The sequence below is a fragment of the Ceratina calcarata genome, unplaced genomic scaffold (genome assembly GCF_001652005.2).
Source record: "Ceratina calcarata isolate Rehan_Ccalc_2016 unplaced genomic scaffold, ASM165200v1 scaffold81, whole genome shotgun sequence".
Classification (NCBI taxonomy): domain Eukaryota; kingdom Metazoa; phylum Arthropoda; class Insecta; order Hymenoptera; family Apidae; genus Ceratina; species Ceratina calcarata.
The window spans coordinates 29,108-53,135 of NW_017179422.1; the positions used below are offsets into that span (position 1 = coordinate 29,108).

General features: G+C 35.6%; 4 protein-coding genes and 1 long non-coding RNA gene across 11 annotated transcripts; 3 read left to right on the forward strand and 2 right to left on the reverse strand.

Moving 5' to 3' along the window:
- The first annotated feature begins 80 nt into the window (after positions 1-80).
- Positions 81-8,235, forward strand: LOC108631081 (NPC intracellular cholesterol transporter 1 homolog 1b). 2 transcript variants are annotated; one of them, XM_026818614.1, is made up of 23 exons: positions 81-932; positions 1,036-1,262; positions 1,864-1,994; positions 2,071-2,194; positions 2,364-2,547; positions 2,657-2,764; positions 2,868-3,085; positions 3,323-3,421; positions 3,511-3,698; positions 3,766-3,966; positions 4,057-4,261; positions 4,370-4,486; positions 4,588-4,768; positions 5,406-5,533; positions 5,599-5,856; positions 5,960-6,123; positions 6,543-6,655; positions 6,751-6,887; positions 6,984-7,180; positions 7,323-7,554; positions 7,662-7,775; positions 7,865-8,027; positions 8,106-8,234. In XM_026818614.1, exons 1-23 carry the CDS (start codon positions 707-709, stop codon positions 8,117-8,119), a joined length of 3,729 nt encoding a protein of 1,242 aa, XP_026674415.1. In that variant the 5' UTR covers positions 81-706; the 3' UTR covers positions 8,120-8,234. The 2 variants fall into 2 exon arrangements, with proteins under 2 accessions (XP_026674415.1, XP_026674414.1); XM_026818613.1 differs by having other exon boundaries at positions 96-932; positions 7,865-8,235.
- On the reverse strand, positions 2,949-3,555 carry LOC113465085 (uncharacterized). The gene is made up of 3 exons (XR_003389912.1): positions 3,483-3,555; positions 3,272-3,415; positions 2,949-3,039 (listed from the first exon to the last, which is right to left on the reverse strand). It is a non-coding gene; the product is annotated as an uncharacterized LOC113465085 (long non-coding RNA).
- An 820-nt stretch (positions 8,236-9,055) lies between the features above and the next one.
- On the forward strand, positions 9,056-12,569 carry E(z) (histone-lysine N-methyltransferase E(z)). 3 transcript variants are annotated; one of them, XM_018034786.2, is made up of 12 exons: positions 9,056-9,344; positions 9,416-9,729; positions 9,805-10,032; positions 10,121-10,337; positions 10,492-10,515; positions 10,718-10,818; positions 10,897-11,074; positions 11,154-11,549; positions 11,623-11,913; positions 11,991-12,173; positions 12,240-12,405; positions 12,481-12,569. In XM_018034786.2, exons 1-12 carry the CDS (start codon positions 9,209-9,211, stop codon positions 12,539-12,541), a joined length of 2,295 nt encoding a protein of 764 aa, XP_017890275.1. In that variant the 5' UTR covers positions 9,056-9,208; the 3' UTR covers positions 12,542-12,569. The 3 variants fall into 3 exon arrangements, with proteins under 3 accessions (XP_017890275.1, XP_017890276.1, XP_017890277.1); XM_018034787.2 differs by having other exon boundaries at positions 9,209-9,344; positions 10,495-10,515; XM_018034788.2 differs by lacking the exon at positions 10,492-10,515 and having other exon boundaries at positions 9,209-9,344.
- A 353-nt stretch (positions 12,570-12,922) lies between these two features.
- Adcy2 (adenylate cyclase type 2 Ac76E) lies at positions 12,923-20,098 on the forward strand. Of its 4 annotated transcripts, none has more exons than XM_026818594.1 (20): positions 12,923-13,188; positions 13,273-13,431; positions 14,285-14,442; positions 14,784-15,113; positions 15,195-15,389; positions 15,559-15,665; positions 15,732-15,843; positions 15,952-16,079; positions 16,165-16,323; positions 16,419-16,551; positions 16,719-16,789; positions 17,270-17,375; positions 17,506-17,570; positions 17,672-17,842; positions 17,991-18,234; positions 18,314-18,474; positions 18,557-18,797; positions 18,908-19,162; positions 19,467-19,584; positions 19,712-20,098. In XM_026818594.1, the coding sequence occupies exons 2-20, from the start codon at positions 13,350-13,352 to the stop codon at positions 19,975-19,977; spliced, it is 3,102 nt and encodes a 1,033-aa protein (XP_026674395.1). In that variant the 5' UTR covers positions 12,923-13,188; positions 13,273-13,349; the 3' UTR covers positions 19,978-20,098. The 4 variants fall into 4 exon arrangements, with proteins under 4 accessions (XP_026674395.1, XP_017890299.1, XP_017890300.1 ...); XM_018034810.2 differs by having other exon boundaries at positions 13,277-13,431; XM_018034811.2 differs by having other exon boundaries at positions 13,357-13,431.
- On the reverse strand, positions 20,047-23,863 carry Hexo1 (beta-hexosaminidase 1). Its single transcript, XM_018034814.2, has 6 exons — positions 23,576-23,863; positions 22,391-22,793; positions 21,330-21,776; positions 20,675-21,183; positions 20,464-20,594; positions 20,047-20,376 (listed from the first exon to the last, which is right to left on the reverse strand). Exons 1-6 carry the CDS (start codon positions 23,641-23,643, stop codon positions 20,144-20,146), a joined length of 1,791 nt encoding a protein of 596 aa, XP_017890303.1. The 5' UTR covers positions 23,644-23,863; the 3' UTR covers positions 20,047-20,143.
- Between the last annotated feature and the right edge of the window lie 165 nt (positions 23,864-24,028).

Below are 24,028 nucleotides of genomic sequence, written 5' to 3' on the forward strand. Positions count from 1 at the left end.
CTTCTATTCTTTCAAAAATAATTTCAATTCGATAGCTTCCTTGCAATTTTCCGTGCACGTATATACATTATGCATTCGTATTACGTATGTAAAAAGATTTCTTTGAATAACGGTGCATGATATTTTTTACTATAATCGCTCGTATCTTATACAATATATACCTGTTAATACAAAAACGATTCTTTGTTCGCCACATTAGATTTCAGCTATTGATTAATCGCAGGTGTGCACGACTTAAACACTTCAAAAGTTGCGTTAATCATTATCAGTTTACTGATCCTACATCGATCTGAAATACACGGCTGTTCTTGATCAGTCTGTCCGGTGTAAGATTACGGTTACTCATTTTCCTGCAATAGCCGTTCTACTGATTCGTGCACCTGAACGATAAAATGATAATCGATATTTTTCAATTCACATGAACGAAAACGAAGAATCACCTTCGTTAAGGATCATTCCGGGCCAAGTCAATGATCAAGCAACATGGAAACCAGTGCATCAGTATTATTAAAATAGTAATCAGTGTAAACGTGGTGATCGATATAAATTTATTAATTATCGTGCGTATTGGCGAAATTATCTAATACAAATGTATATAAACGTAGAGAATACATGTGCATAACTGTAAAGAAGAGAATCAAACAGTGGCCTATAGATACTACAAGCTGAACTATCCGTTCGATATTTTTACGGAATTATTATCAACATGAATCGAATCTGTCTTGAAGTTATTACTGCTATATTAATATCTTGTTACACATTAACAATAGTGCAGTGCCAGAATGGGGAAAATGCCCATTGCGTGTGGTCCGGGACGAGCGAGGCCGCTGAGGGATACACGTTAGTATATTTGGGCCCCCCGTTTGCCAGCAATAATACGGACGTGAAAAGGAGACTTCGTGAGAAGTGTCCACAGTATTTTGAAGGCATAGGTACATTTCTCTTTCTGTGAATATTTCAATTCAGCAGTTTATACTTGACGTCAAAACTAACGGATAATTATTTATTTTCCGGCTACTTATACCAAATTTATAGATGTTTCAGATAATGATAAACCGAAATTATGTTGCGATGATAGTAATATAGAAACACTCCTTAGTAAGTTAGACACGGCTGAAGCTGTTTTTGGTAGATGTCCAACGTGTATAAGAAATATGTACCAGCTTTTGTGCGACTTAACTTGTAGCCCTGTGCAAAGCACATTTTTGAATATTACAAAGACAGAAACAAACAATAATGTAACTTACGTCGATGGAGTTCAAGTAAGTGAACCGTTGTTCCCACTCTAATTAAGGATGTATTGGCTATACAGTCAATCCCAAAAGTTTATGCACTTTAGAAACGCATTTTTTAAAAATAAATCAGACGTCGGAAGAGCATTGCTAATAATAAACAACAACAAAAAATTTTCGATTTTTCCGAGATTTTTCCAAGGGGTACCCCTTCAATTTCTTCCAAATTTTCGTTTTTGGCCAATAACTCCCAAACCGTTGGACATACGGAAAAATTTCATATGACCTTTCTTGTAGAGGACGACGAGATCTACAATTTCCATGTAAAAATTTTTCGCTAGCGTTAATACTTAGTTGGATATTTCCTTCTATACTTTTTAGCACGTAGCTATTTATTATTAGCATTATTCTTCCGACGTCTGATTTCTTTTTAATTATAGGAAATGCGTTTTTCTAAGGTACATAAACTTTTGGGATTGATTGTATAGCCAATACATCCTTAATTCAATTCTAAGGTCTATCTAAATTATTTTAAACATTATATCCAAGTTGCAATAAAACAAAAAAATGACGTATACATATGTATACGAAACAGGATGCAATGAATTACAAGTAATTTCTCCTTTTTTAGGCTTATGTGGATGAAGGATATATGAATAGAACATTTGACTCCTGTAAGAACGTCATTATGCCATCAACTGGAAATTTGGCTATGGGAATATCATGCGGAAAACACACAGCGGAAACATGCACGCCGAAATTGTAAACTTAAAGATTGTTATGACAATTATGTATAAATCATTAATAGAATACAGACTAAAAAAAAATACAATTATAGGTGGTACGAGTATCAAGGCGAAAATCCGCTCATCAAGTTTAAAATGGATTTCCTTACTGAGAATGAATCTTGGAACGGAATGTTTTGGAACGCGTCGGTGAAACCATGTAATGAAAGCTACAATGTAAGTCTGATGGATAACCGTTTAAAATTATTGACAGATCTATTTATTTATAGTTAGACTGCGGATTATAGGAACAAAATAATTCAAATCTTTATTGTACATACGCAAGTAAGCGAAGTTGAATATAAAGAAATCGTATGCGTTTCTAAAAATCGTTTTCGTTCGACAGGGATCGGTAGCTTGCGGTTGCAACGACTGCCCGTCGGCCTGTCCGTATATGGAATTGGTAAAGGAAAAGCCTAAATTCATCATTTTTAACCACAACGGTTACGGAGTGATAGCCGGAATAGTAATTGGTGTATTAATACTGTCAGCTACGATTACATTCATAGTTGTAAAGAAAATACGTTCAGGTATCGTTTCAACTTGCACTTGCATTCGGTGAACAGTACGCAATGTTATCATAATCATAATTACACTAATTTTTGCCCTTCCGGCTATAATAAATATATCGAATTCCAGATAAACCAGTTGTTGATGAAAACATCAACGCGGAGGGTGAAACGGAAATAAAACAATTTTCAAAAATTGACATAATATGTCGATCAATTTTTATTGCCTGGGGTAGAGGTACGTTCCTTATATCAATCATATCAGGACTGTATTGTCACTTATATAGATATTTAAGCTGGCTTTTCCTAATCCTTATCAATATGATTAATTTGTTTGATAGCATTTGCAAAATATCCAGTCGTTCTCTTACTCGTGTTCTTATGTATAATAATTGGACTGAGCTATGGAATCACGAGTCTTCAAGTAATAAGCAATCCAACGGAAATTTGGGCAGCACCCACTAGCAGAGCTAGAGTCGAGAAGGATTACTTCGATACGCAGTTTCAACCCTTCTACAGAACCGAACAAATCTACATTAAAGCCGTAGGCTTGCCGGAGGTAATAATACATAGACTATGGATTTTATGTATTTATAGAATAATTTGATGTGCAAGAATATGCATTACACACGCAAGCGTTTATCATTATATTGGAAGACTAAAACAAGTCTCAATTTCTAAATTGATATCTCGAAAGTTTTATTTCCACATTTTAAATCCACAGTTTAATAATAATATATCTCACCTGTTTTTCTTGTATTATTATTTTATCACTTCTAAAATTCTTCGCATTCAGGTGCCTTATAATTCGACAACCGACGTTCTCAAATTGGGTCCTGTGTTCAACAAGGAGTTCCTACTCGCTGTATACGAACTTCAGAATGAAATACTGAAAGTAAATATTATTTCACGAATACGTACGAATAAACTCGCTAAACGCTTAAACAATACTTAACGCGTTGATATCAAAATTTGCTTTATCAGCTCGGCAAAGATGACGACGAAGGTTTGGACCGTATTTGTTACGCGCCTGCTCAAAGCGACTATCTCGGGAACATCACTTTGGACCTTTGCACGGTGCAAAGCGTATGGGGATATTTCCAAAACGATATCAACATTTTTAATGGAACGACCGGAGTCTCTTATTTGGACCATTTATATAAATGTGCCCAGTGAGTTATCAAAATACAATAATTTCTATTATAAAATAAATGTAAATTATTTTCCACTTCAACAAAGGAACGCTTTCAATCCTGAATGTTTGGCACCATACAAGGGGCCAGTTTTTCCCGCGTTGGCTTACGGAGGTTTTCTTAAAGAAGGCGAATTAAATTACGATGCGAAAAATTATATGAAAGCAACCGGAGTAGTTTTATCTTTTCTTGTGAAAAACTCTCTCGATACGGAGGAGCTCGAATCGGCGTACAAGTGGGAACAACGGTAAAGTATAGTTATACAAATGGGACATGTTGCGATAAACTGGTAAAACAATACTATCTGGAGATATCATATAATAATTAACTTTTTCAGGTTCCTCGATTTCATGGAAGAATGGACCGTGAAAAAGAGACCAGAGTTTATGGACGTCGCCTATACCACAGAGAAATCAATCGAGGACGAGTTAGTGCGATCATCGAAAGCAGAAGCTAAGACAATACTCCTCAGTTACGCATTGATGATTCTTTACGTAGCTTTTGCGTTAAGTAAAGTAAAATGTGGGATCCTAGTATATCTTGTAAGTTATTCTGTTCTTAAATATTTGACGATATAATCACCTTAAGTATTACAGTAATTAATAGTCCTAAATTGATTTTCATCGAAAAACATTTTTATTTGATTCTAGGCGAATAGCAAAATAATGTTGAGTTTTGGTGGAGTAATCATAGTAATAGCATCAGTTGCTTGCTCTCTTGGCGTGTTCGGTTACATCGGAGTACCCACGACGCTTCTTACAATTGAAGTAAGACAAATATTTATTTTCGAATTTATACTTCCAGTGATTTCAGTTCAAAATATAATATGTATAATTGTATATTAATCGATTGCTTCTTGTTAATGTAGGTGATTCCATTTTTAATATTGGCCGTAGGGGTAGACAATATCTTTATTTTGATTCACACGCATCAAAGGCATCCAAAACGTGCCGATGAATCTGTACCTGATCATATCGGAAGAATTCTGGCGGAAGTTGGACCGTCGATGTTACTTACTAGCATGTCGGAATGCTTCTGCTTCTTAATAGGTTGATATCAATAACTGACAATTTATTTTCTCATTTCCATACCATAATATAAAGTAAAATGCAACGACATTAACGAATGAATATTTAGTTCAACATGTTCTTCTTAATTTTCACAAGATATACAGAGTGTCTCAAACCAACCCGTACATCTCTTCTAAAATTTGGAAAATTGAGTTTACTGAAAATTTGAAAATCTATTCTCTACTAAATCGGGCCTGTCCTATCTAATCGTGATATTCCCGACTTCTAGTGTAGACCGGAAGTCCATTTTTTCAAATGGTATATGCATATTTTTAAGACTAAAACCGCTTTTAAACTTCCGAAACTTAATTTTAGAGGAAACAAGAAAGCTATATAACAATAAATTAAATCTCTAGAAGACGAGAAGTGTAAAAACCTAAATGAAACTAGTTAATATATAAAGATCATTTAGGGGTAAAAGATAACGCGTTAGAAAAAAATGTTTCCCCACAAAAGATGCATAATTTTTAGCGTAGAAAATATGTTTTCAGATTTTCAAAAATTACTCAATTTTCCAGATTTTGGAAGGGCTGTACGGGTGGTCTGGAACATCCTATTATACATGCATATGTATATTTTTGAGTATCTTATCGTCATGTATTGAACACGTTTTCAGGAGCACTATCACCAATGCCAGCTGTAAATACTTTTGCTCTCTATGCATCTTTATCCATTCTGATCAACTTCCTTTTACAAATAACAGCTTTCGTTTGTCTATTATCTCTGGATGCGCAAAGATTTGAGGTAAATGCCTGATTGTTGCGAAATAATTTTATACAATGACCTAACGACATGTTCTAATATTTTAGAAGAGACTGTTGGATGTCTTTTGTTGCGTAAAAATCGACAAAGAGAATTTTATAGAGGAAGAAAGCTTCAACCTTATGCACACGATCTTTAAACGTTTTTATACGCCTACTCTTATGACAACGCCTTGTAGAATAATTGTGTTAATTGTGTTTTCCGTTGCTCTAATCACACATGCTACAGTATTGCCACAAGTCAGTATTGGCCTGGATCAAAAGCTTTCTATGCCTGAAGATTCTTACGTCTTTAAATATTTTGAGGTAATTTTAAATAAATGTAATAATGATGACATATTAATAAGAGTAAATGATGCAGATAGTTAAATATTTGATGCAACATGATTAAAGATTCTACTATTTTCAGTTTATGGAAGATCTTCTGTCGATGGGACCACCTGTTTATTTTATAGTAACTCCTGGACTTGATTATAGTAAGACGGAAGTGCAAAATATAATATGCGGTGGTTTCCAATGTAATAGCGATTCGTTGTATTCGCAGATCTATGCAGCAGCTAGGAAACCTGAGGTGTATGTATTCATACAAAGTATTTTTATAATTTATACAAGGTGTTCCAGAAAAAGTGTTAGAGCCGAAGAGATATGATTCTGTAAGTGTTTCTGAACAACAATTTCCTTTGCCAAAATGCCACGTGAAGCCAACCTACCCGTAGCTACGCGCGCTCTCATTGATCAGTGTTTTTCGTTAATAATTCAAAAACCATGGCTCACTTTGCATTTCGCCAAAGGAAATTGTTCAGAAACACCTCCAGAATCACCCCTTTTCGGCTCTAACACTTTTTCTGGGACACCCTGTACGTACAAGTATTCATCATATTCTGCAAACTCTACACTTATTTATCTACTTTTCATAACTTCATACACGTGCATTGCCTATGTATTTCAGAATGATTACTAATATTAATTGAATGCTGATTTTATAATTGTAGATCCTATTTGTCGAAAGCAGCTTCGTCGTGGATGGACGATTACATGGACTTTGTGTCAATTCGTTCATGTTGTAAGGAGTCGAATAATGGCTCATTCTGTCCCCATACAGATTGTATGTAATCGCTAATTTTCTCAATTTTCACAAAATCAATTTATCCAATCGAAATTAAGCTACATCGCGTGTATGTTATACCTTTTTTATTCCAGATACATGCGGAGAGTGCAACGTTACTCTTGACGGGATGCGACCAGATGCAAGAAGTTTTCGAAAGTATTTATCATACTTCATTCAGGATGTTCCAGACAACAATTGCCCGAAAGCTGGCCGAGCTGCATATAAAGATGTAAAATCTTTCTTTCTTCTCTTATTACATGCCTATTTTTACATAGGAATCCTAAATATATTATAGTATCTAACATCGTTCTTTGCGGACTTTTAGGCCTTACGTTATACTACAAACGTACACGGACTAACGGATGTTCAAGGCAGTTACTTTATGGGCTATCATACTCCGTTAAAGAGACAATCGGATTGGTACGAATCACTAAGACTTGCTAGAGAAATCGCCGACAACATAACAGTTATGATAAATGAGAAAAAGTTAACAAACGAGGAAATAACTGTGTTTCCATATAGGTTTGTATTATCGATTATATAATATTTAATAATGCATATACAGGGTGTCTGATAAAATTATCCAGAAAAAATTAAGGACACTCTATTCTATGTATGTATAATAATGTACAAATAAGTGGAGCATTGTATTACTTTTTTTCAGCGTGTTTTATGTTTATTATGAACAATATCTCACTGTCTGGAAAGAGACATTAGTGTCATTGGGTTTGTCTCTCAGTGTCATCATGGTAGTAACTATTATTCTAACAGGGTTATCAATATTTTCCGCACTGATAGTATTACTAACAGTACTTATGATAATTATCAATTTGGGAGGACTCATGTATTGGTGGAATATTCAATTAAACGCGGTCTCCCTCGTCAATTTAATAATGGTATAGTACATTTTAAGAAATCATACGTTATAGAAAAAAAAATTATTTGTTAGCTTTTTCCTCATCAGCCACAGAAAGGAAAATAAATCAGACTTCAATTCTTACAGGCTACTGGTATATCCGTAGAGTTTTGCAGTCATATTATACATTATTATTTAAAGTCCACGCGAAATACGAGGCTTGATCGTGCCACCGATACGCTTAATTTAATAGGGAGTTCGGTACGTCTATTAATGTAGCTAATTACTAAACATAATTTTTCCATTTATGTATACGTATATAGTTTAACAGACATTTTTTATCACTACAGGTGTTCTCTGGTATCACACTCACTAAAATTATTGGAATTGTGATACTAGCATTTTCTAAAACTCAAATCATTCAAGTATTTTACTTCCGAATGTATCTGGGAATTGTACTTTTCGGTGCTCTGCACGGTTTAATATTTTTACCAGTACTATTAAGTATTATAGGTAAGAAAACGAAATTCATGTCCCCCTATGTAACATCGCTTATAAGCGTATGAAAATGATTGATTAATTAAATTATAGGGCCGACAAGATGAAAGTGAAACATTCGTAACCAACAATAAAAGAAAGCTAGAACGAAAGGTTTAATTAACGACTGATAGAAAATTATGTATGTTACTGATAGAAAATGATGTGTTATGTATATGTAAATTAAATATGTAATAAATAATAATGTATTTCTGTATAACGACCTCTCCTTAATCACTCACGAATGAATTAAAAAGGAAAATACTAAATAAAGTGCACATGCTAATAAAAATACCAAAGTAAAGTTGCTATGAAATCACTTACCTCATTGTGAAAGAATTAGCTCTCGGAATGTCAACCAACCACATGTGATATGACATGTCAATTAATTCGCCGCATATAACTTCAATTGTTTAGCAATATAAGAGTAACGCGATTCTAACAATCTACTAACAACGTGGTATTAACAAGTGTATAAAATTTATTTTCTCGGTTATTAAAATGTGATCATGAGATCTTAAAACATGTTTTTCCGTAGCGAAAAATAAAAAACTTTTTCATTATCATATAATACCGGAAGAAAATATATACATATTTGTTATGGCATACGAATCGAGATCGGAAGAGTTGACTACCGCGCCGTTTGTATCTTAACTCTACAGATGCAACAGAGGAAGACTAATATTCTGCTTTCTCTCTATCAACAATATCTCAACTACCCCACTCGTCAGTCTTTAAGAAATAGTGAGAAATGAGAGAGTAATAAAATCTGATAAAATCCACCAATCTTCTAAATAAAACTTATGTTTCACTGTTGCTCAACACACAATGTTGTGATCAAACTCTTCAGAACTTCGCTTCAACGTCTTACTTCACCTTACTACCAGGGTTGCCGTATGGAGCTTACTACACCTACTTCAGTCAGTGGCCTGCAGCGCCTGCAGTGGTGCAAGTGCAGTGGCCTGTCCGTTGTATTTGTCTTTGTCCACACACACACATACACCATACACCCACATAGACCGCGCAGTCGTCGTTAAGTACAGTCATGTTATGAGTACAGTCCACGCTTTGGAATTGAAATGACAGAAGAATAAGTCTTCATTCCTTAGTAAACTAAAATAAGCATTTTCATGATAAATAACTAATCTTGTATCACGATGTCAAAAGCAAAAGTGTCTGCAGAGTGGAGGAAACGCGTAAGGTCGGAATATATGCGTTTACGACAAATGAAACGGTATAAACGCGCAGATGAGGTGAAAATAGCTTGGAATCAGAATCGTAAGGTTATGTCCGGTTAGTATGTCTACATTTCTTTCGCGGTAAAAGTAAAATCTCATTTCTCCTACTCTTTCGTCTTTTTTAAGAACAACTATCGACTGAACAAAAACGATGGGCAGATGGAAAAGCGATGTGGCTTGCCATGCAAGATATACCACCACATGTATCTTGCATGAAGAAGGCAGAAATTACCAGTTCAGATGGTGATGTACAAACTTGTCCTGTTAAAATTATAAATGCAGTGACTCCTATACCGACTATGTATACTTGGGCTCCAATACAACAGAATTTCATGGTTGAAGATGAGACTGTGTTGCACAATATACCCTATATGGGCGATGAAATTTTAGATCAAGATGGCACATTTATTGAAGAATTAATAAAGAATTACGATGGAAAAGTATGTACCATCCATAAAATGAGAAGTTCATTTCATCGAGCAATTTGAAGAACTAAGTATTTCTGTTGGTTGTAGGTACACGGAGACAGAGAATCTGGTTTCATGGATGATTCAATTTTTGTTGACCTAGTGAATGCTCTGATACAATATGAGAAAGAGGATAAAGAAAGGGAACAAACAAAAAAAGGAAGGGAGAAAGATGATGATAGAGACAAGGATAGAAAGGACAACTTGAAAATGGACATGAGAACTGAGAATGTTAAATCTGAAATATGTCCATTTCCTTCTATGCACATATTTAATGTTAGTGGAGCATGATGCGAAACATTAATTCATGATGCTTGAAATGTTCATTCAAAACAAATGTTAACTTGTACATACTAATCTCTAGGCAATATCTAGTATATTTCCCAACAAAGGAAGACCAGAAGAATTGAAGGAGAAGTATATAGAATTAACCGAGAGGTCTGACCCGAATGTTCTTCCGCCAGAATGTACGCCAAATATCGACGGCGTAAATGCAAAGAGCGTGCCGAGGGAACAAACCATGCATTCCTTTCATACTTTATTCTGCAGGAGATGCTTCAAATATGACTGTTTTCTTCATCGTGAGTATAAGAATAACACATAAAACACTATTTTATTTATAGAGATTGATACTGATTATTAAATAAAATTTAATTACGCTATACTATGGTGTATCCCTGTTTCAATCTAACCTTCTGTTAATGACAGTCATTTATGAATCGTGATTTATTGTAGCAGCCAGGGGAGAGTCGCCGCCAGGTAAAGACAACACTGTATACAATCATACATGAACGAACGCTTCTTTTTTTTTGTTTAGCATGGAGACAGCATCAAGGGCACATCCACGATCATGTTTTGTTCAGCGTTCGACGCTGCGTCTACATATTAAATCTTACACATATCATAAATGATGTTTTCATTTAGAAGTAGGTTCACACTGAATTTAAATTGTTACTTCTAGGTCTTCAAGTCTGTCATCCAGGACCAAACTTGCAAAAACGGAAGGGACCTGATCTGAAGCCATTTGCCGAGCCATGTGGGGCAGCATGTTACATGCATTTGGTAAAAAACCAAATTAACGATAGACAGTGTCAGGGAAAGTAATAAATGATATGTATTAAATTCCAAATATTTTTATAGGAGGGAATGAAAGAAAAGCTTGCTGCGCAAGCGGCTGATATAAAGGAAGATGAAAGCGATGAGAAACGTGGAGGACCCAGAAAAGTACGGAAACAAGCAAGCGTAGATTCTGGGAACGAAGCGAGTAGTGAAGATAGCAATGATAGTAATAAATATAGCCAAGGAGGCAGTTGTCAAGGTAATAATCAATCGACCTTTCTCTTTTCACTTTTTTCAAGGAGGATATCTCACGTTTAAATACATCGAAATTTGAATAGATTCGTACGACATTACGTCAGATTTTAAACAAAACGTCAACAAAGAGTTAAAAATTGAGGATTCCATGGAAGATCAAACTCAACCAGAGAATCAAACGCCATTTACGCTTTTGGGTCTCGATAAACGAGTACAGACTGAGAGTGAAGTTTCTTGGACGGGTTCGGAGCAAAGTTTATTTCGAGCACTTCATAAAGCTCTTCCTGGTAATCCTTGCGCGTTAGCGCAAATACTGCTAACTAAAACTTGTCAAGAAGTATATGAATTTGCTCAGAAGGAAGCATCTGATATACCAGCGATCGAAAATTTGAAAGACTTTACACCACCGCGAAAGAAGAAGAAGAAACATCGTCTTTGGTCAATGCATTGTAGAAAGATACAATTGAAAAAGGATTCTGGTAATTATCTTCAGATTTATGGTATATATTCTCCATATAAAACTATCATGCCAATATATTCTTTATTTTCAAGGTGCCAATCATGTCCACAATTTCGCACCTTGCGACCATCCAGGAAGGCCATGTGACAATTCGTGTCCATGCATACAAGCTCAAAACTTCTGCGAGAAGTTTTGTCAATGCAGTAGCGAATGTCAAAATCGTTTTCCAGGATGTAGATGTAAAGCTCAATGCAATACGAAGCAGTGTCCTTGTTATTTAGCCGTAAGGGAATGCGATCCAGATTTGTGCCAAACCTGTGGCGCAGATCAGTTCCACATTACCAAAATATCGTGCAAGAACGTTAGCGTTCAACGCGGTCTTCGTACGTAACAGTCCAGATTTTGTAATCTCTCGAATCATAATGATCTAATTACTCGAATGAACGTGTTACATATTCAGATAAACATCTTCTGATGGCACCATCCGATGTGGCTGGTTGGGGAATATTTCTTAAAGAATCTGCCGCGAAGAACGAATTCATATCGGAATATTGTGGTGAAATTATAAGTCAGGATGAAGCTGACAGACGTGGCAAAGTCTATGATAAGTACATGTGCAGTTTCCTTTTCAATCTTAATAATGGTAAGTATAATTGCATATTTTATAACGCGGAGAAAACTTTACTGATTAATGCATTTCAATCTTCAGACTTCGTAGTGGACGCTACGCGGAAAGGAAATAAAATAAGATTTGCAAATCATTCAATAAATCCCAATTGCTACGCAAAAGTAATGATGGTAAATGGAGATCATAGGATCGGCATCTTTGCGAAGAGAGCTATTCAACCAGGCGAAGAATTATTTTTCGATTACAGGTAAGTTTGATGATTTTAGTACGCATCGTATTTTCTATCTCACAAAATTTATACACATTTCTTTTGCTCATACAGATATGGACCGACAGAGCAATTAAAGTTCGTGGGAATCGAACGAGAAATGGAGTTTTTATAATGTGGTTTCATGTAAATAAATGCGAAAAAATCATATATCCATATTGAGTTTATGACATAAGTTCATTGCATTTATGTTATATTTTAATAATTAAAAATGTTCTTATATTATATATTTATTTCTTGATAACATCAAATTAATAAAAAGTATTTAAAAAAAGAAATAGCTGTATTATTTCGTACACCTTCCTCCTTTAATTTAGTTCAACTTATAAAACACAATTATACTTTTAGTATGTTGGGTGGCATGTATATAAATTGTGTAAACTGAAGAGGCAGTGCGAAACTGATGCAACTAGATTTTAATCGTCAATGTAAATGTCAGAAGTTCGCGATAGAGTTACCCTAAACGAATCATAGGTAAGCTTTGCGATAAACTTGGCTCATAATTCAGCCACCAGTTGCAATCCTTGCATCCGCGGGAGTGGTTGCTCCTACGATTTGAGTGCGCGTCGCAATCGCACGTAATCTGTGTTCAATTAAATATTCTATTACAACGAAGCGCTTTAAGAAGTGAATTCTTAACTACTGTTATAAATATAAAGAAACATGTGACTGATAAAAACGGTGCTTATATCGATCCAATAGACCTGGATTTGTCTTTCACCCCCGCCATCCGCGCCTTGACACAGTAAAGGATTTGACAAGGTAAAATCCTGGTAAAACAACAAACGCGTTATTAGTGAACAAGTCTTCCCTCTCTAATTGATTCGTATTAAAAAAATTTATAAGTCAGGAAAAAATTAAAAGAGAATACCGTGACTGATTAATTAAAAGTGAAAAGAAATCGAAGGCATTTTTAATAATTAATGACAGAGAAACTGGAGCAATCGGGACAGTCAAAATTGGAAACGGAGACGGAGTATTTCACCGGTGTTATGACAGAAGAAGGTAAAATATTCGGTAGTTACTTTTTTATAAGATCAGTTAATGCTCTTTTTACAATTTGTAGAAAATTGTTAAAAATATTATATTTTACAAACGATATACAAATACAGATAAGAATATATTTTTAAACGAGGGATTTTAATAAAAATAGATGTGTATTTAACTGAAAACAGTTCTTCAAAAATTACGAATGAAATATTAAAAAAGAATTTACATACATTACGAACGACGCTCGGAGTTACCCGAAGTATTTGTGAATCGAATTACATCTGTATTTTACGCGACGTGATCTTGAACCGTAGTTAGTAATAATTGACGTTGACCTAATCATGAATATGTGACTGATCCTTATCATGCGCGAACTAGGTAATGAACTAGCGGCTGAATGAAATTCTGTTCTGCAACATTTGATTCGGCTTAACACGAAAGAAACGTTACACGTGGCAATTATGGATGGCTACAAGAAAAAGTCAAATAAATTTTCTGACGGGATAGATCGAAAATAGTTCGCGTTGGCAAACGGCCAATTCCCGACGCTAAAAGTGCGCCGCGAAGTGCCATAAATTCGTTGTCTATTTCCTGCTTCTTGCCATTTAATAAGAATAAACATATCATTTATACATTTTCATTAATGATAATTCCTCAACCTAATCTCCACAGCTAGGAATTTTAAACGATGGTTTCAATGATAATTCAATAAAATGGCCCGCTTTTGAAGGCAGTCCTACATAAAATACATTTCAAAAGTTAGTTCAGAACATAAAATTAGTTCGCTGCTTTTCAAAAAGTAGAGAATCGAAAAAATGTTAATTAATGTTTTTATTTAACGCGATTTCACAAAGAATGCATATTTTAGAAGAACATGTTGCGAAGGAAGTTGACGTCAAAGAATTGGAACAACTTCGAAGCAAATATGAGGGGAAATTGACAGCATCCCTTTATGCTGGTACTCTATTCATCGCTGTCGTTGCGTTGATTTTCGCTCTAGGAGTTCTCTATATTAACAATTATCAGGTACTTGCATTAATTGTCATACAATGCTCGCATCTTGGCCCTTTTTTATCTATATTTTAATTTTTCTAAATACTTCATCGCAAAAGAAACGAATTAACAATATTCATGATCATTTTTACTACTCCCACTATAATTTCCTTTATTTAAAAATTTGGACTGATGAAATTAAAGAAATGTGGTTTAAAAGCGGACTTTTGTCACTGTAACGGTGCCAACAGAGTGCATGGGTCTAATCTAAAATCGCGTACATGAATAACACGATGGAAAATCGAGAGCGATTAAAATTGCCCGGTCGAGATGATCGAATTGAAATAAAATATTCGGTTTCCACTTTCTTGCAGGATTTACAGAGAGTGATAGTGCCTATATCAGTTTTGACAACTTTGTTACCGTTGTCGTTGAGTTTACTACTTGTTACGCAGCTACCATCGACTTTAACATCCGCCAGGACAAGGCTTATCATAGGCTTCATTGCTTCCGGTATATTAGGGGTCGGAATTTTGATTATTCATGCCTCGATACCCCTGTTTGTCACGGTGTTAGCAATGATCGCCGTTTTACCGCGGGACACTCGACAGAAGCCGACGATTCTTGCTATCGTATTGATTACCGTTCACTTAAGCGGACGATTCTTCCTCCTCGATCACTCGAGCTATTATCAGATAGTAGAGGTATACATGTCATTGGTTTGTCATTTTTTCCTCTTTGTTTTCCCTTCGATTTACCTGTTCTCACACTTCTTTGTTTGCCAGACATGCAGTGAGGTAGTCTTTCTATTCGTCGCGGTTTTATCGGGCTCGTATTACAGCGTTTTAACTGCGAGAGCGCATAACAGAACGTTTTCTAGAACGAAAACTGTGATTGAGTCCAGAATAAAATTAGAATGCGAAAGAGAACAGCAGGAACAATTATTGCTGAGCGTTATACCAGCTTATATAGCCGCCGAGGTAAGCTTTTAATTACGCAAAATAGAAAATTGTACTTTCATAAATTTTAATATTGAAACTATTGAAGAAAGTTGAGAATTGTCGAGCACCATCTGAAAATTGCACGTATCACATTTTGCCAGTTAATCATAGAAATGTATCAACAATCTACGTTGGAATGTTGAAACAGGTGAAGAGAAGTATCATGTTGAAGATGGCAGACGCATGCCAGGAAGCTAGCATGCACAAGCAAACCAGATTCCATGAAATGTACGTGCAACGACATAACAACGTTAGGTACGGTAAAAGATTAAGTAGCATTTGAAGAATTAAAGCGAATCGAGTTACATAGCTCTTTTTCAGTATTCTATACGCGGACATTGTAAATTTTACACCATTATCGGAACAATTGTCAGCTTCGGACTTGGTGAAAACGTTAAACGAATTATTCGGAAGATTCGACCAAATTGCTCAGGTAATTGAGGACTTTGATACGGAGAACGGATATGACCGATCCGGTTACAAGATCTTCAATTGTATTTTCTGTCGGAATTGAAATTTACGAATGAAAACGTTTTTTTAGGATAATCAATGCATGAGAATCAAGATCCTGGGTGATTGTTACTACTGCGTTTCAGGATTGCCGATATCTCGCCCGAATCACGCGTACAACTGCGTAAACATGGGATTGCAAATGATAGATGCGATCAGGTAAAGGGAGGGGCGTTACGTCGCTTTGAGCTTGTAAGCCTAATTTTTCTCTGAAATAATGGAAGACAGATTTCCGATTTGCTAGATTCGTTCGCGAGGCGACAGGCTTCAACGTGGACATGCGAATAGGGATACATACTGGGAATGTTCTATGCGGTGTTCTCGGTCTACGAAAGTGGCAATTCGACGTATGGAGCGACGATGTGACGCTGGCAAATCACATGGAAAGCGGTGGTCTACCGGGGTAATTTATTTAAGCGCGAATAAGCACGGATCACACCGTTTCGATCGTTTGAATGCCTCTTTTGCCTCGTTTCGAATAGACTTTCTTCCTTCAAGGAGAGTGCATATAACTAAAGCTACCCTACTACAACTTGGTGACAATTTCGAAGTCGAACCTGGCGACGGAGGCTCGCGAGAAAGTTATCTCGCTAAACATAACATTGAAACATTTTTAATAGTACCAAGAGAGGTAAGATCTCTTACTCAACGACAGTGAGAACAATTAATATATCATTTAACGAGCTAAAAATGATAATGTAAAAAACATAATTACGCGTGTACATATACAAATGTTAGAAATTGTATTCGTGACAAAGGTATGTACGAAGCGCAATGATTTTTCTCGTGTTGTGATAGAAATCCAGACGAGAGAATCAAGCAGATGATAGCGGTGAGCGCCTACGCGGCCCTGGCTCCATACCGTCGAGGTGAACATGGCACATCGTTTAGTTTAATTTACATTATTTCTGTTGACTATAAGCAATCGATCGAAAAGCAATCATAGAGATTAATCGAAGATAAAAATGCAAAAAGAATTACATTTCTTGAGATACGCGCGAGTGCTACGTTATTAAAAGCGTATTGATTCCAAAATTAGTATTCAATATCTGAACGCGTATCGCATAATACAATTCCAGCTATCTCTGAATCTTTGAATAGAAATAGGAATTAAATCTTCAATCTAATCTTGCTGACACACGATTGGAGGCTGAAGTAATTCACCCTTTATGGCATGCTACCGCAATCAGAAAATCTGTACAATCCTAATTAGATACTATTTACACCTACACAGTGTTTAACTTCTAATTTCCAAATTTTCCTAATTGCGCTCGAAAAAAAAATAAGAAAAGAGAGAGAGAGGAGAAAGTACATGTTTTAAAATAACTTTTATCTCTATCTTTAAATAGATCAAGACCAAGCAGTAAAATGACCAAATATGTTGAATGTTGGGGCGCCGATAAACCCTTCGCTAATATAGCAGAGGCCACGCTTGCCAAAAATATTGGCCTAACGGTAAATCTAAGTGCTGTGAAATTAATCTTGTAAATATGCTTCAAATAGCGATATTAAATTAACTAAATTAATTAGATACGCTTGTACGAGAAGTATTCTATATTTTATTCGAATATTTCGTTTCTTCCAGAGCATCGCCATAATTGAATCGAATCTTCTGACAAACAGTAATTCTAGTTGTCTCCTCGGAATAAAGTGAGTTATCTTTTCTTTCTCTTCTTACATTTTCTAAATCCAGTTCATTTAATCGGCGCTATACGTATATGTACGTGCGCGTTTCCGTTCGAACGCAACAGACAATGGTATCAGGGGAACGAGGGCATGTCACCTCTTACATATCGGTTTAATGATCAAAACCAAGAACTTCGATACCGCCAACAGACCGACGAACAATACCCTTGGTATCTTCTCGCATCTACTATCATCTACTTCATGATATTTGGCATTGATGTATTGTATTCACCAAGGTAAGGAAAATTCATTATTATCCCTCTCACTTATCCCGATCAAACTTTCGATCAGATTAAGTAACATTTTTTTTAAGGATAAAATTTGATTAAGTTATATCGATTTCTCATAAGAAACGATTTTTTATGAAACGAATTTTCGTTATAGGAGCATCACGGTGTACAGTTGTTTTTTACCCGGTTTAGCATTCTTCTCGATCATTTCTGTACTATCTTGGTTAACTAATAAAGGGAAAACCGAAGACGATGGTGACCAGTATCAGCTCGTTTTAAGCAGAGGAATCAGAATAACGGTGTACATGATCACAGTAATTCTGGCCGTTGCTTCGTGTATCATTACAATTAGTTTAGTCGATTTCGACCAGACAGACGACTACGATGTGATCGTACCAGTATGTATGCGTAAAAAAAATAACTGAATACATATTTATTGAATAATACATAACTCTAAGCAACCACCTTTTATGTTAGTTCCACGTGTACACTGCAGTGATGTCCCTGGTTGTGGGTTGGGCGCATTTACGTATCGACTTCTTATTAAAATTCTGTTCGATGTTTATTTCGGTAACGAGCTTCGTTGTTGCGTTTTCGCAATCGTCAATCGCACGACTGCATCATGACGTTGAAAATGAGTAAATACCGAGTGTTCTTTAAATATAGAGAAACTAAGGGATCTTAAATAACAAACATTCTGACACGATTATTATTTTGTAGACATTATCGCATTAATTATTACTTTCAAATCGGTTGTCTGCTCGCGCTTGTCTGTCTAATACTCCATATTTTAGACAGACAAATCGAATATACCTCAAGAACAGATTTTTTATGGCAGAATAAATTGAAAATAGAACAAGACGAAGTGGAAACTATGAGAGGTATTAATAAGATTCTTCTTGAGAACATACTTCCTGCTCACGTGGCTGAGAACTTTTTAACACATGCCAGAGCGACTCAGGTGACGAACCCGATATGACAGTTACAATTTTTTTTTCGGGTGGGGGATTATACAACATACTATCCAAAGAATTCCGACGATCTGTAATAAACTTATACAATTTTTCGTAGGATCTTTATCATGAGAGATACAGTAGTATCGCCGTAATGTTTGCATCCATTCCAAATTACAAGGAGTTCTATGATGAAACTGACATCAATAAACAGGGATTAGAATGCCTCAGACTTTTAAATGAGATTATCTGCGACTTTGATAAATTGTTGCTTAAACCAAAATTTTCCGGAATCGAGAAAATTAAAACTATTGGCAGTACTTATATGATAGCCTCGGGGCTTAGTCCAGGAAAAGAAGATACTGACAAAAATGTAGAAACATACAAGAATCGGTTCTAAACAGAGAGTGTCCCAAAACTAATATTAGGCCCAAAAAGGGATGAACGGTGATGCCGAACAACTTTTTTCTTTGCCAAAATATAAGCTGAGGCTATGTTTTTTTAATTATTAACGAAAAACGCTGACCAATGAGAGCACTGCGTAAAGTCTGATTGTGAGCCGAGTACGAATATTAGCTTCGATGGTGACGTTCTTTTTGAGCCTAACATTAATTCTTGGACACCCTGTATATACCATTACATTTGAAAATGTTGATTAATAGCTTCTTAATTTTTAGGATCTTACGAGACAGCAAGATCACAATATAATCATTCTTGTCGAGTTCGCTCTTGCTCTAATGACAATTCTGGATCAAATTAATAAAGAATCTTTTCAAAGATTTAAATTAAGGATAGGTGAGTAATTTTACAGAGATTTTAATGAGCGGTCTATCGTAAAATGGTCGAAGCAGACGGGGAGAAGGAACAAGAATGATGATAGGTAAAATATATGTATAAAGTGGAAAAAATTTCTTTTGACAAGGTTTAAATCATGGACCTGTGATAGCGGGTGTAATTGGAGCACAGAAGCCTCAGTATGACATTTGGGGTAATACCGTAAACGTAGCATCAAGGATGGATAGTTGCGGTGAAATGGGAAAAATTCAAGTTACCGAAGACACGGCTAAGGTTCTAATCGCTGCCGGATATGAACTGACGTGCCGAGGGCCTACTTACGTGAAAGGAAAAGGAACTTTGACAACGTATTTCATGAAAACACCGTTCGATGACAAGGAGGAAAATTTTTAATATAAGAATCTACGGACCAATTAGATGTTAAAACGAAAATACTTTTCAATATGGAGTTATGAAAAAAAATTCGACTGTAATTAAAATATATTTTCTTCTCAGATTAAACATTTAGAATACATCTTGCGTATACGATGAAAAGATAAAAATATGCAAAAGAAAAAAATTACAGATAACAATAACCTTGATTTTGGGAACACCATTCAGGTTCTAGACTTTCAGCAGCGATTCCTCCTTTTACGAGACGTTCTCTGTGTTTAAGCATTCTTTGCTCAGCATGGATCCAAGTTGAACTTGGCTCTGACCACAACCGCTCTCCAAGTGCTGCAGCTCTGGGCCAAATTTTAGCATCCACGCTCGCGCTATCCGCTTGCTCTGTCCAGAGTGCAGCTTCGCCTCCTATTACAAAATTATACCGACGCATATAAATTTAGTACGATTCGAATAAAATAAACAATACGTTTCTATTTAAAGCAAATAGTTCACCTAAAACGAGGTTCCTTTTATTTCCAAGGCCATGTGATTTCACTATTTGTAGAGGAGAATTGTCATAAATAGCCTGCCATCCTTTGTAAGGGCTGCACCAATTATTACCTTCCCCAATCCAAGCAGAAAAACTAAAAAAATTAACAATACCTATTAAATAGAGACTAAAAACTTTCTGAACAATCTAATATTTAATATTTTAATTACCAACCCGCAATCTAGATAGAGAGCGTCGTAATTCGAGAAAATTACTTTGAAATTGTTTTGCAATAATCTGTCGATAGTCGAATCGCTCTTAGATGTCCATATTTGAATAATATACTTCGAAGAATTTAAATGCTTAATATTTTCTTCGTTAGTTAATCCGCTAGTCCATAAAATGACAGGCATTTCTTTTCCATCATTAGCTAGCATCAATTTTTTTAACGCATTCATTTGGAAATGATTCCAAAGCATGTAAAAACTTGAATCTGATAAATCCCAGTTTCTTTTTTGCATCCAATCTTTAATAGCCTCCGAAGATCTCCAACAGTTTATGTTTACCTCGTCCCCACCCATGTGAAATATGTCTGGTTGAAAATCGTGTAACATGTCTTTGTACAATCCTTCGAGGATTTCGTATACTTTATCACTAGTTGGGTTCAATTGACCACATGGCGGTTCAACGCAATAATTCTTCCAGGGTTCCGCTTTAAAACAGACGACAGAATCGTTTCCTACCTAAAGGTGATTTAAGTTGTAAAAATTCAAGTTTTCTCGTCTTCTGTTTCTTCTCCATTTAAGTAAGAAATATCTAAATATTTCACTTCGTTAAAGAAAAGATGATCACTGAAGAGTAAGCGAAAAACAAAAAAAAACTCAAATACCCATTGCCATCCTTCTCCCACGTGCGCTGGGGCATCGAACTCTGGTAGTATCCTAACACCGCGAATAAGGCCGTATTCAACGATTTCTTTCACATCGTCATGATCGTAAATCTTGTCAAATGCGTAGGAACCGAATTTTGAAAATAACGGCCACGTTTTGCTAACATAGGGAAAGCTGTGTGAGTCGGTGATGTGCCAATGTAAAGTATTCAACTTGGACATAGCCATGCCGTCGATAGTTCGCAATATCGTTGATTTATCGACAAAATTTCGACTGGTGTCCAATAACAATCCACGGTAAGGATACACCGGCCCATCGACGATCGAAATTTCGCTTGGAATCTGAATTTCATTTCGTAGATCGTCGAAGACGATCATTTGACTCAACGTTTCCAATGCATGTCGTGCACCAAAGTATGAGTTAGCAGTAATCGTTGCTTCCAAATGCTAAAATGTACGTGTAGGTGCAATAAGGGCAAAACAAACGATAAAGAGCTTAAACTTGTGGAATAAAATGTAAGCATGAATGGAGAAATATAAAAGGATTTCAGATTTCTTAGCGGGCCGGAAAAAGGAGAATAAGCATTAAACTAGATGCACAGAATGTATTACAAAATTTTTGATATTACAGAAAACAATAAATAATTTTCTTCTAATAACTGAATTATGAAAAAATTATATATCTTTAAGTATCTAAAAGGCTTAAAATGGCGTGAGTACATCTTCTATTCGAGACGCGTCACCTCGAAAAATTAGATGTGGAACCTGTTTCGAAATGCCAAACCAGCTTAGTATAAAATCCGTAAAGATTATCAGCTAACACGTTTGCTTCCACTACTTCACCACAAACCTCTCTAGTATTCGAGAATCACGACGCTGTTAAGTTGACTCATAAATAATTATAATGTAGCTAGCAGAGTTACGAGATATTCCAAATACAATACAGCAGATTAAGAAATGTCAGAAGTAAGCGTAGGATTTATTAATTTCTAAATTTATTATACAATTAGAATACAGATTGAGAAGAATGAAAAGTGGTATGACAATGTTAGCGCACTTACTGTCTCGTCTAACTTCGTCACTGTCAAGGTATAACTTTCATCCGTGTTCAATGTCAATCTGATGTTCTTGGTTTCTTGAATACCGGTGCATCGAATATTCATACTTGCGCCACCGACTACAGCTGATTTACTCTTCAGCTTATTTCTCAATAAAAGCAAATTTCTTTCAAGCAAATAACTAACTTGAGACCCACTATTATATGAGTCGATTAATAGAATGTTTTTTGGATCAATTTTAATCATATTGTTACTCAAAGATAAGTGACCAGTTGGTCTCGGCCATAACACACTTGATGAGCCGCAATGTAATTCGCATACTTCCGACGATAATGGTGCAGTTACATTGTCTGTGTTTAATTCTTTTTTACAGAGGCCACCCTCGCACTTATAATGCCATGGCGAACTAGAGGCAAAAAGGATCAAACTTGGTGTGTGACTTTTTAACGATTAAATTGTTGCGAAGTGAAGGAATTGTAGATAACTTTCGAATTATATTAATCAGTAATGATTAATGGTTTGCTGAATTACCTTAATTTATCAGTAATCATTAGTACACAAAATATCTGTTACTGTTCTTATCAGTTCTTAAACTATGGATTTGCAATTTGAAGTTTCGTACAGAATACCGAAGAATTCCTATAAACACTGACCTTCGAAGAAATATTGAGATAAGATTCTGAACCTCCGGTACTAACATACACGTTACTACACGTAATTGAAAAATACCGCCATGTATTATATATCAGAGTGGAACGATATCAGAAAATCAAATCAATCTACTGCACTGCTTATACTTGTCGCTTTCACCGCGTCGCGTCAAGTTAAAATAGAACGAGCATTTCTCTTTTTCTTTTTATCATCTATAGAAACTGATCAGATGAAATAGTAATTGTAGCAATTTTTATGTCCAATTTATGATGTCGATACGAGTATAATTTGTTCTATTAAGAAATATAACATCATTATTGCGAGATACACACGTATACGAATTGAATTTATTTTTGACAACTGTATAAATATTATACATTGATAAGTCCATGTGCCAACAAAGAAATTTACGTACTGTAAAACACAGAGATGCATTTATATATCGTGATCAATGGGTTAATAAAACTGGTCAAGAAACGTTTGTTATTTCTGTGATGAAAATATGAAAATATTGACCAAGTGATTCATCCATCTTACCTATTGAGTAGTCCACTTGTTGCAACTCGAGCGATAAATATAATAAACAGCACAACGATCGTGTTCATTTTTCACGAACTTCTACACGTATATTCGTCTTTCGAATGACTGAATGCGACCACGACTATATTCGAATGATTTTGTTCTGCTAACCAGGTAAAGGTCGTGTCCATTTCGATTGGTCAGAGAAACGCGGGGAGGGAGTACAAAATTACTCTTAACACATATGCTACTAGAAGTAGCGTCCATATGTATATAGACAGTAGAAAACTCATAAAGAGAAATATTGTTAGATAAACTATATATATATATATATACTATCTACATCTATTATAAACTTTATCTGTATGCTGTCTTTTGCGTAGCACGGGATTGGTGACAACCTTTCTCCTTCAAATCGCTTACTGATGTTTCGCCTTCTCTCTCTACTGAGCCGAAGTTGAGCCGAGCTCG